The sequence below is a fragment of the Hyla sarda genome, chromosome 5 (genome assembly GCF_029499605.1).
Source record: "Hyla sarda isolate aHylSar1 chromosome 5, aHylSar1.hap1, whole genome shotgun sequence".
Taxonomy (NCBI): domain Eukaryota; kingdom Metazoa; phylum Chordata; class Amphibia; order Anura; family Hylidae; genus Hyla; species Hyla sarda.
In genome coordinates this window covers 263742021-263754046 of record NC_079193.1, presented here as the reverse complement: position 1 = coordinate 263754046, position 12026 = coordinate 263742021, and the positions used below count along the sequence as shown (strand labels likewise).

Here is a 12026-nt window from a genome sequence, read left to right as displayed (position 1 = left end):
GCCGTGCTTTCAGTCTTGTGGTAGCATGAGACGGAGTCTACAACCCACACAAGTGGCTCAGGTAGTGCAGCTCATCTAGGATGGCACATCAATGCGAGCTGTGGCAAGAAGGTTTGCTGTGTCGGTCAGCTGGAGGAGGCCGTAGGAGGGCAACAACCCAGCAGCAGGACCGCTACCTACGCTTTTGTACAAGGAGGAGCAGGAGGAGCACTGCCAGAGCCCTGCAAAATGACCTCCAGCAGGCCACAAATTTGCATGTGTCCACTCAAACGGTCAGAAACAGACTCCACGAGGGTGGTATGAGGGCCCGACGTCCACAGGTGGGGGTTGTGCTTAAAGCCCAACACCGTGCAGGATGTTTGGCATTTACCAGAGAACACAAAGATTGGCAAATTCCCCACTGGTGTCCTGTGCTCTTAACAGATGAAAGCAGGTTCACACTGAGCACATGTGACAGACGTGACAGAGTCTGGAGAAGTCATGGAGAATGTTCTGCTGCCTGCAAAATCCTCCAGCAGGGCCGGTTTGGCAGTGGGTCAATAATGGTGTGGGGTGGCATTTCTTTGGGGGGCCGCATAGCCCTCCATGTGCTTGCCAGAGGTAGCCTGACTGCCATTAGGTACCGAGAGGAGATCCTCAGACCCCTTGTGAGACCTTATGCTGTTGCTGTTGGCCCTGGGTTCCTCCAAATGCAAGACAATACTAGACCTCATGTGGCTGGAGTGTCAGCAGTTCCTGCAAGAGGAAGGCATTGATTCTATGGACTGGCCCTCACTGAATCCGATTGAGCACTTCTGGGACATTATGTCTCGCTCCATCCACCAAAGCCACGTTGCAACACAGACTGTCCAGGAGTTGGCGGATGCTTTAGTCCAGGTCTGGGAGGACATCTCTCAGGAGACCGCCATCTCATCAGGAGCATGCCAAGTTTATCAAAACTTGTCCTGAGGTAAAGTTGCTGAGTTGCCCATAGCAAGATTGCTTTTTCATTTTTGAAAAGCTCTGTAAGAAAATGAAAGAAGCAATCTGATTGGTTGCTATGGGCAACTGGACAACTTTTCCTCTGCACAGGTTTTGATAAATCACCCCCAATATCTTTCAAAAACTGCTCCCTGTCTGTCTCCAGGTTGATATTTCAACTTTGCTCCATTCACTTCAATGGAGCTGAGCTGCAGAACCGCACCCATCCTGGAGACAGATAGAAGTTTTTGAAAGAAACTGGCTCTGCTTTTCAATTCCTGGATAGCCTCTTTAATGTTGTGTTCATTAATAAAGTCTTTAGAAAATTGTATTTGAAAATGTATATGAAATACTATTTATATGTAACTGATAATGGGTAATGTATTTCTAGAAGGAACCTTGGTTACCTTGTGCCTTTCACTGGATTGTTGTTGCATGGTTCCCACTGGCCGGATCCTGCAATGCTAGCCTCAATGTAGTATCCTACCAGCTCTCTGGCATCCTTGGACTCTGTCCATGTAACAACCACAGATGTATCTGTGTTCCTTGTAGGTACAAGATTACTTGGTGGGTTGGGGATGTCTAAAGGAAGATAAGGAAGATGGGTAAGGGGTTAGAGAATACAAAAAGATGTCTGTTCATTTACTTCCATGTTACAGATCTTATATATAGTATTATATATAAGTATATATATTATATATAAGTATATATAAAGTGTTGGACAAATTAATAGATGTTTTAAATACAAAATTTTTACTATTGTGTTGTCTCGCATCTCTAGAGAAACATAAAAAATAACACTAAATACTATTAAAATTAATATTTCCTGAATGACCCTTTGGCCAATTTCCAGGATTACTTGTTGAGGCATAGAATAAACTCGTTCCTTGCAGTGTTCAGTCATACAGGCATTGGCTTGCGCATGATTATTTTTTTCATGTCTAACTTTAGAACTGCCCATAATTTCTCTATTGGATTCACGTCCAGGCTATTCCCTGGCCAGGGTAATCAAATTTGTCACTTTAAGACCCTTGTAACATTGAGCACTATTGTGCATGAAGATAAAGTTGCTCATGGCTAAGGGAATATAAGTTAGCACAGCTTTGTACTGCTGCTGCTTCATATTACCCTGAACAGTGTAGGGCCTGCCTGTCCCAAAGATGCTAATGTCCCACCATACATGACTTGAGTGGAGTGTTTGATTTGCTGAACGATGCATTCTTTCCATATTTTTTTGTCCAGGTTGCTGTCTGACATATTATAGTAGCTGCTTAGGACATTGGATGACGCTGTCGTCACTGAAAATAACCCAAATAATAATCTCAAATAAAAATAATCAGACATAATCTTCATAAATAACTGAAAATACATATTTTGAATATGATAAGATTTTGAATCTGAAAGATATGAAATAGCACATGCTAATAGAATGTAATATGCTTTTTACCAGTTCACAGTCATCTGTCACCAGGTCGCCGAGTCTTTTTGCCTTCAATTGTTTAGTCAGTTTCTTGAAAAGTTTCCAGGCTTGAAGTTCAGAATCCAGAACTCTTTGATGAACAGATCTTGAACTTATTATAACTCCATGTTGTTCCAGTAAGCCCTACTGGATGCCCTGTAATTCTGCCCTGATCAAAATTGAGTCATCCCAAGTAGTTTTTGTCCTTTTGTGACATTTACCAAAATGTCTGGGTGACAACGGTGATGGTGACAGATGCCTTACTAGCACTGACTTTGTTAGCAATTTCTGATCCATGAACACCTTCTTTTAGCAAAATATTAAATTTACCACACTTTTGTGGTGCTACAGTATCTTCATGCACAATGGTTCCCCCATGTCACAGGGGTTGAGAAGTGACAATGTTTTATTGAGGATCATCCCATTGATGTGTTACCTTGGCCGGGCAATAGCCCAGACATGAATCCAATAAAGAACTTGTGGACAGCTCTAAAGTTAGAAATGAAAAAAGAACCATAACAAACATGCATTAAGTGACTGAAGAATGTATGTAATTGGGCATGTAATTGTTACGCCGAGCGCTCCGGGTCCCCGCTCCTCCCCGGAGCGCTCGCTACACTCTCGCCACTGCAGCGCTCCGGTCAGATCCACTGACCCGGTGCGCTGCGATACCGCCTCCAGCCGGGATGCGATTCGCGATGCGGGTGGCGCCCGCTCGCGATGCGCACCCCGGCTCCCGTACCTGACTCGCTCTCCGTCGGTCCTGTCCCGGCGCGCGCGGCCCCGCTCCCTAGGGCGCGCGCGCGCCGGGTCTCTGCGATTTAAAGGGCCACTGCGCCGCTGATTGGCGCAAGTGGTTCTAATTAGTGTGTTCACCTGTGCACTCCCTATGTATACCTCACTTCCCCTGCACTCCCTCGCCGGATCTTGTTGCCATTGTGCCAGTGAAAGCGTTTCCTTGTGTGTTCCTAGCCTGTGTTCCAGACCTCCTGCCGTTGCCCCTGACTACGATCCTTGCTGCCTGCCCCGACCTTCTGCTACGTCCGACCTTGCTTCTGTCTACTCCCTTGTACCGCGCCTATCTTCAGCAGTCAGAGAGGTTGAGCCGTTGCTAGTGGATACGACCTGGTCACTACCGCCGCAGCAAGACCATCCCGCTTTGCGGCGGGCTCTGGTGAAAACCAGTAGTGACTTAGAACCGGTCCACTAGCACGGTCCACGCCAATCCCTCTCTGGCACAGAGGATCCACCTCCTGCCAGCCGGCATCGTGACAGTAGATCCGGCCATGGATCCCGCTGAAGTTCCTCTGCCAGTTGTCGCCGACCTCACCACGGTGGTCGCCCAGCAGTCACAACAGATAGCGCAACAAGGCCACCAGCTGTCTCAACTGACCGTGATGCTACAGCAGCTACTACCACAGCTTCAGCAATCATCTCCTCCGCCAGCTCCTGCACCTCCTCCGCAGCGAGTGGCCGCTTCAGGCCTACGACTATCCTTGCCGGATAAATTTGATGGGGACTCTAAATTTTGCCGTGGCTTTCTTTCTCAATGTTCCCTGCACTTGGAGATGATGTCGGACCAGTTTCCTACTGAAAGGTCTAAGGTGGCTTTCGTAGTCAGCCTTCTGTCTGGAAAAGCTCTGTCATGGGCCACACCGCTCTGGGACCGCAATGACCCCGTCACTGCCTCTGTACACTCCTTCTTCTCGGAAATTCGAAGTGTCTTTGAGGAACCTGCTCGAGCCTCTTCTGCTGAGACTGCCCTGTTGAACCTGGTCCAGGGTAATTCTTCCGTTGGCGAGTACGCCGTACAATTCCGTACTCTTGCTTCAGAACTATCCTGGAATAATGAGGCCCTCTGCGCGACCTTTAAAAAAGGCCTATCCAGCAACATTAAAGATGTTCTGGCCGCACGAGAAATCCCTGCTAACCTACATGAACTCATTCATCTAGCCACTCGCATTGACATGCGTTTTTCCGAAAGGCGTCAGGAGCTCCGCCAGGATATGGACTTTGTTCGCACGAGGCGTTTTTTCTCCCCGGCTCCTCTCTCCTCTGGTCCCCTGCAATCCGTTCCTGTGTCTCCCGCCGTGGAGGCTATGCAGGTCGACCGGTCTCGCCTGACACCTCAAGAGAGGACACGACGCCGCATGGAGAATCTCTGCCTGTACTGTGCCGGTACCGAACACTTCCTGAAGGATTGTCCTATCCGTCCTCCCCGCCTGGAAAGACGTACGCTGACTCCGCACAAAGGTGAGACAGTCCTTGAGGTCAACTCTGCTTCTCCACGTCTTACTGTGCCTGTGCGGATATCTGCCTCTACCTTCTCCTTCTCTACTATGGCCTTCTTGGATTCCGGATCTGCAGGAAATTTTATTTTGGCCTCTCTCATCAACAGGTTCAACATCCCGGTGACCAGTCTCGCCAGACCCCTCTACATCAATTGTGTTAACAATGAAAGATTGGACTGTACCATACGTTTCCGCACGGAGCCCCTCCTAATGTGCATCGGACCTCATCACGAGAAAATTGAGTTTTTGGTCCTCCCCAATTGCACTTCCGAAATTCTTCTTGGACTACCCTGGCTTCAACACCATTCCCCAACCCTGGATTGGTCCACTGGGGAGATCAAGAGTTGGGGTCCCTCTTGTTTCAAGGACTGCCTTAAACCGGTTCCCAGTACTCCTTGCCGTGACCCTGTGGTTCCCCCTGTAACCGGTCTCCCTAAGGCCTATATGGACTTTGCGGATGTTTTTTGCAAAAAACAAGCTGAGACTCTACCTCCTCACAGGCCTTATGACTGTCCTATTGACCTCCTCCCGGGCACTACTCCACCCCGGGGCAGAATTTATCCTCTCTCTGCCCCAGAGACTCTTGCTATGTCTGAGTACATCCAGGAAAATTTAAAAAAGGGCTTTATCCGCAAATCCTCCTCTCCTGCCGGAGCCGGATTTTTCTTTGTGTCCAAAAAAGATGGCTCCCTACGTCCTTGCATTGACTACCGCGGTCTTAATAAAATCACGGTAAAGAACCGCTACCCCCTACCTCTCATCTCTGAACTCTTTGATCGCCTCCAAGGTGCCCACATCTTTACCAAACTGGACTTAAGAGGTGCTTATAATCTCATCCGCATCAGAGAGGGGGATGAATGGAAAACGGCATTTAACACTAGAGATGGACACTTTGAGTATCTGGTCATGCCCTTTGGCCTGTGCAACGCCCCTGCCGTCTTCCAAGACTTTGTTAATGAAATTTTTCGTGATCTCTTATATTCCTGTGTTGTTGTATATCTGGACGATATCCTGATTTTTTCTGCCAACCTAGAAGAACACCGCCAGCATGTCCGCATGGTTCTTCAGAGACTTCGTGACAATCAACTTTATGCCAAAATGGAGAAATGTCTGTTTGAATGTCAATCTCTTCCTTTCCTAGGATACTTGGTCTCTGGCCAGGGACTACAAATGGATCCAGACAAACTCTCTGCCGTCTTAGATTGGCCACGCCCCTCCGGACTCCGTGCTATCCAACGTTTTTTGGGGTTCGCCAATTATTACAGACAATTTATTCCACATTTTTCCACCATTGTGGCTCCTATCGTGGCTTTAACCAAAAAGAATGCCAATCCTAAGTCATGGCCTCCTCAAGCGGAAGACGCCTTTAGACAGCTCAAGTCTGCCTTTTCTTCGGCTCCCGTGCTCTCCAGACCTGACCCATCTAAACCCTTCCTATTGGAGGTTGATGCCTCCTCAGTAGGAGCTGGAGCAGTCCTTCTACAAAAAAATTCTTCCGGGCATGCTGTTACTTGTGGTTTTTTTTCTAGGACCTTCTCTCCGGCGGAGAGGAACTACTCCATCGGGGATCGAGAGCTACTAGCCATTAAATTAGCACTTGAGGAATGGAGGCATCTGCTGGAGGGATCAAGATTTCCAGTTATTATTTACACCGATCACAAGAACCTCTCCTATCTCCAGTCTGCCCAACGGCTGAATCCTCGCCAGGCCAGGTGGTCTCTGTTCTTTGCCCGATTTAATTTTGAAATTCACTTTCGGCCTGCCGATAAGAACATTAGGGCCGATGCTCTCTCTCGTTCCTCGGATGCCTCGGAAGTAGAGCTCTCTCCGCAACACATCATTCCTCCTGACTGCCTGATCTCCACTTCTCCAGCCTCCATCAGGCAAACTCCTCCAGGGAAGACCTTCGTCTCTCCACGCCAACGCCTCGGAATCCTCAAATGGGGTCACTCCTCCCATCTCGCAGGTCATGCGGGCATCAAGAAATCCGTGCACCTCATCTCTCGTTTCTATTGGTGGCCGACTCTGGAGACGGATGTTGTGGATTTTGTGCGAGCCTGCACTGTCTGTGCCCGGGATAAGACTCCTCGCCAGAAGCCCGCTGGTCTTCTTCATCCTCTGCCTGTCCCCGAACAGCCTTGGTCTCTGATTGGTATGGACTTTATTACAGACTTACCCCCATCCCGTGGCAACACTGTTGTTTGGGTGGTCGTTGATCGATTCTCCAAGATGGCACATTTCATCCCTCTTCCTGGTCTTCCTTCAGCGCCTCAGTTGGCAAAGCAATTTTTTGTACACATTTTTCGTCTTCACGGGTTGCCCACGCAGATCGTCTCAGATAGAGGCGTCCAATTCGTGTCAAAATTCTGGAGGGCTCTCTGTAAACAACTCAAGATTAAATTAAACTTTTCTTCTGCATATCATCCTCAATCCAATGGGCAAGTAGAAAGAATTAACCAGGTCCTGGGTGATTATTTACGGCATTTTGTTTCCTCCCGCCAGGATGACTGGGCAGATCTTCTACCATGGGCCGAATTCTCGTATAACTTCAGAGTCTCTGAATCTTCCTCCAAATCCCCATTTTTCGTGGTGTACGGCCGTCACCCTCTTCCCCCCCTCCCTACTCCCTTGCCCTCTGGTTTGCCCGCTGTGGATGAAATATCTCGTGATCTTTCCACCATATGGAAAGAGACCCAAAATTCTCTCTTACAGGCTTCATCACGCATGAAGAAGTTTGCTGATAAGAAAAGAAGAGTTCCCCCCATTTTTTCTCCTGGAGACAAGGTATGGCTCTCCGCTAAATATGTTCGCTTCCGTGTCCCTAGCTACAAATTGGGACCACGCTATCTTGGTCCTTTCAAAATTTTGTGCCAGATTAATCCTGTCTCTTACAAACTTCTTCTTCCTCCTTCTCTTCGTATTCCTAATGCCTTTCACGTTTCTCTTCTTAAACCACTCATCATCAACCGTTTCTCTCCCAAACTTGTTTCTCCCACTCCTGTTTCCGGCTCCTCGGACATCTTCTCCGTAAAGGAGATACTGGCCTCCAAGAAGGTCAGAGGGAAAACTTTTTTTTTGGTCGATTGGGAGGGTTGTGGTCCTGAAGAGAGATCCTGGGAACCTGAGGACAATATCCTAGACAAAAGTCTGCTCCTCAGGTTCTCAGGCTCTAAGAAGAGGGGGAGACCCAAGGGGGGGGGTACTGTTACGCCGAGCGCTCCGGGTCCCCGCTCCTCCCCGGATCGCTCGCTACACTCTCACCACTGCAGATCCACTGACCCGGTGCGCTGCGATACCGCCTCCAGCCGGGATGCGATTCGCGATGCGGGTGGCGCCCGCTCGCGATGCGCACCCCGGCTCCCGTACCTGACTCGCTCTCCGTCGGTCCTGTCCCGGCGCGCGCGGCCCCGCTCCCTAGGGCGCGCGCGCGCCGGGTCTCTGCGATTTAAAGGGCCACTGCGCCGCTGATTGGCGCAAGTGGTTCTAATTAGTGTGTTCACCTGTGCACTCCCTATGTATACCTCACTTCCCCTGCACTCCCTCGCCGGATCTTGTTGCCATTGTGCCAGTGAAAGCGTTTCCTTGTGTGTTCCTAGCCTGTGTTCCAGACCTCCTGCCGTTGCCCCTGACTACGATCCTTGCTGCCTGCCCCGACCTTCTGCTACGTCCGACCTTGCTTCTGTCTACTCCCTTGTACCGCGCCTATCTTCAGCAGTCAGAGAGGTTGAGCCGTTGCTAGTGGATACGACCTGGTCACTACCGCCGCAGCAAGACCATCCCGCTTTGCGGCGGGCTCTGGTGAAAACCAGTAGTGACTTAGAACCGGTCCACTAGCACGGTCCACGCCAATCCCTCTCTGGCACAGAGGATCCACCTCCTGCCAGCCGGCATCGTGACAGTAATGTTTGTATAATGACTGAACAATGTAAGGAAATGTTACGCTCTATGGTAAGTTAAATCCTTGAAAAGAGGGTTATTCACAAAATATTTATTAAAATAACCTCAGAACATGTTGTTCTTGTATACAAAAGTGTGTTACATGTTATTTGATATGTCTGTATTGAGCTGAAAAGCAAACCAATAAAATCATTGATATTTAAAACATTAATATTAATTTGGCCAACACTGTATATTATTGTGTTAGAACATTCTGAGAACATCAATCATAATAAAAGCTTTTAGCAATGGACACTCCTTTAGAATTACCAGACAGTCCTCATGAATGACTATGTTAACTGATATCACTTACCAAGCTTGTCACCCACTACAGTAGACTCGGTTGCCTCCGAAGGTTCCCCCACTCCGGCAGAGTTACAGGAACGAACCCTGAAACTATAGGACTTTCCTTCCGCAAGATCAAACAGAGCAAATCTAGGAGACTTTACTGGGATTTCTGTGTTGACTCTTTGCCAGTTCTCTGTGCCTGCGACACTCTGTATTGGCATAAAAGAGTATGGCGTTAAAAGACCATTAAGCCTTGCTCAGATATGTACATTGCATTTACTTTGCCGTCCTCACACAATGTGTTTTCCCACCTATAATTTTCTGTTTAGTCATATTGGAACTTTTCAGCTTTGTTGGCTGAAACTAGATAGGCCAGTCATAGCTGATCATTCAGCATTTGGGGCAAGTGCATTATGTTGTTTTTAAGTAAGTATACTGCCAGTTTAGTTAGGCATGTTGCTGGTGGGATCATCTGTACAAGTATTTAATGTATGTTTGTCAGTATTGTGAATGATCAATATCTTATGTGCATGGCCAGTTTAAGAAAATTAAAAACAAAAAATCGTATGATTTTAAATGAAAAGTTTGCAGTTTTACAAAGAAAAACAATCCCCCAGCCTCCCCACCCAACCCCTCTTCGCAAAACAACAAAAAAAGGATAAAAGAACAAACAGCACAGTACAGTCATGCCAATGTGCAAAAAAATCAATCAAGACATATACAGAAGTAACAAATAGTGAGAAAGGAACGTCACCAACAACATGAGTGTGCATAAAAAGACAAACATATAATACATATACAGTGGGGCAAAAAAGTATTTAGTAAGTCACCAATTGTGCATGTTCTCCCACTTAAAAAGATGAGAGAGGACTGTCATTTTCATCATAGGTATACCTCAACTATGAGAGACATAATGAGAAAAAGAAATCAATAAAATCCCATTGTCTGATTTTTAAAGAATTTATTTGCAAATGATGGTAGAAAATAAGTATTTGGTCAATAACAAAAGTTAATCTCAATACTTTGTTATATCCCCTTTGTTGGCAATGACAGAGGTCAAACGTTTTCGGTAAGTCTTCACAAGGTTTTCAAACATTGTTGCTGGTATTTTGGCCCAATCCTCCATGCAGATCTCCTCTAGAGCAGTGATGTTTTGGGGCTGTTGCTGGGCAACACAGACTTTCAACTCCCTCTCAAAAGATTTTCTATGGGGTTGAGATCTGGAGACTGGCTAGGCCACTCTAGAACCTTGAAATTCCTCTTATGAAAGCACTCCTTTGTTGCCGGGGCAGTGTGTTTGGGATCGTTGTCATGCTGAAAGACCCAGCCACGTTTCATCTTCAATGCCCTTGCTGATGGAAGGAGGTCTGCACTCAAAATCTTACAATACATGGCCCCATTCATTCGTTCCTTTTACACAGATCAGTTGTCCTGGTCCCTTAGCAGAAAATGTTTCCACCCCCATGCTTCACAGTAGGTATGGTGTTCTTTGGATGCCACTCAGCATTCTTTCTCCTCCAAAGATGACGAGTTGAGTTTTTACTAAAAAGTTCTACTTTGGTTTCATCTGACCATATGACATTCTCCCACTACTCTTCTGGATTATCCAAATGCTCTCTAGCAAGCGTCAGACGGGCTCGGACATGTACTGGCTTAAGCCGGGGGACAAATCTGGCATTGCATGATTTGAGTCCCTGGCAGTGTATTGTGTTACTGATGGTAGCCTTTGTTACTTTGGTACCAGCTCTCTGCAGGTCATTCACTAGGTCCCCCGGGTGGTTCTGGGATTTTTGTTCACCGTTCATAGGATCATTTTGACACCACAGGGTGAGATCTTGCGTGGAGCCCCAGATCGAGGGAGATTATCAGTGGTCTTGTATGTCTTCCATTTTCTAATAATTGCTCCCACAGTTGATTTCTTTACACCCAGCTGCTTGCCTATTGCAGATTCAGTCTCCCCAGCCTGGTGCAGGTCTAAAATTTTGTTTCTGGTGTCCTTCAACAGCTCTTTGGTCTTGGCCATAGTGGAATTTGGAGTGTGACTGTTTGAGGTTATGGACAGGTGTCTTTTATACTGATAACAATTTATTTACATTTGATCACTAAGTGATCACTAAGACCCTAAATTTACCACCCATCAAATGATATCTAAAATATAACTTTTATTCCTTACCATAAACATTAAAATTTAAAGTGGATTTGTCTCCGGTAGAGATTATAATCAATGCATGATACTACATGCTATTGTATGTATGTCTGCATTGCTGTGGCTGCAGCCCACAAGCAACATTGCTGGGACTCCACTCTATATTAAAAACTGTCACACACTACCCCCCCCCCCCCCGATGTTTCACCACAACCTGTGGCTTTATCAAGGGCTATGGGGTCAATGACCCCATAGCCCTTGATAAAGCCACAGGTTGTGGTGAAACGTCGGGGGGGGGGGGGGGTAGTGTGTGACAGTTTTTAATATAGAGTGGAGTCCCAGCAATGCTGCTTGTGGGCTGCAGCCACAGCAATGCAGACATACATACAATAGCATGTAGTATCATGCATTGATTATAATCTCTACCGGAGACAAATCCACTTTAAATTTTAATGTTTATGGCAAGGAATAAAAGTTATATTTTAGATATCATTTGATGGGTGGTAAATTTAGGGTCTTAGTGATCACTTAGTGATCAAATGTAAATAAATTGAGGATAATAACCCTCCACCCATAGGTCCGGTCTTCTGAAGTTGTTTTATACTGATAACAAGTTCAAACAGGTGCCATTGCTACAGGTAACGAGTGGAGGACAGAGGAGACTCTTAAGAAGAAGTTACAGGTCTGTGAGAGCCAGACATTTTGCTTGTTTGTAGGTGACCAAATTCTTATTTTCCACCATAATTTGCAAATAAATTCTTTAAAAATCAGACAATGTGATTTTATGGATTTTTTTTCTCATTATGTCTCTCATAGTTGAGGTATACCTATGATGAAAATTACAGGCCTCTCCCATCTTTTTAAGTGGGAGAACTTGCACAATTGTCACGGGTCGGCAGGCTGGAGGGTGGATCCTCTGTGCCAGAGAGGGATTGGCGTGGACCGT

The 12026-nt window shown here is 46.7% G+C and overlaps 1 protein-coding gene across 1 annotated transcript in view; it reads right to left on the bottom strand.

The window, feature by feature from the left end:
- MYOM1 (myomesin 1) overlaps positions 1-12026 on the bottom strand; it is a 127277-nt gene that overhangs the window by 64351 nt on the left and 50900 nt on the right. Inside the window, exons 15-16 of the mRNA XM_056521647.1 lie at positions 8960-9143; positions 1368-1542 (exon numbers count right to left, since the gene is read on the bottom strand). Coding sequence (XP_056377622.1) covers positions 1368-1542; positions 8960-9143 — 359 coding nt within the window. The remainder of the gene's footprint in view (positions 1-1367; positions 1543-8959; positions 9144-12026) is intronic.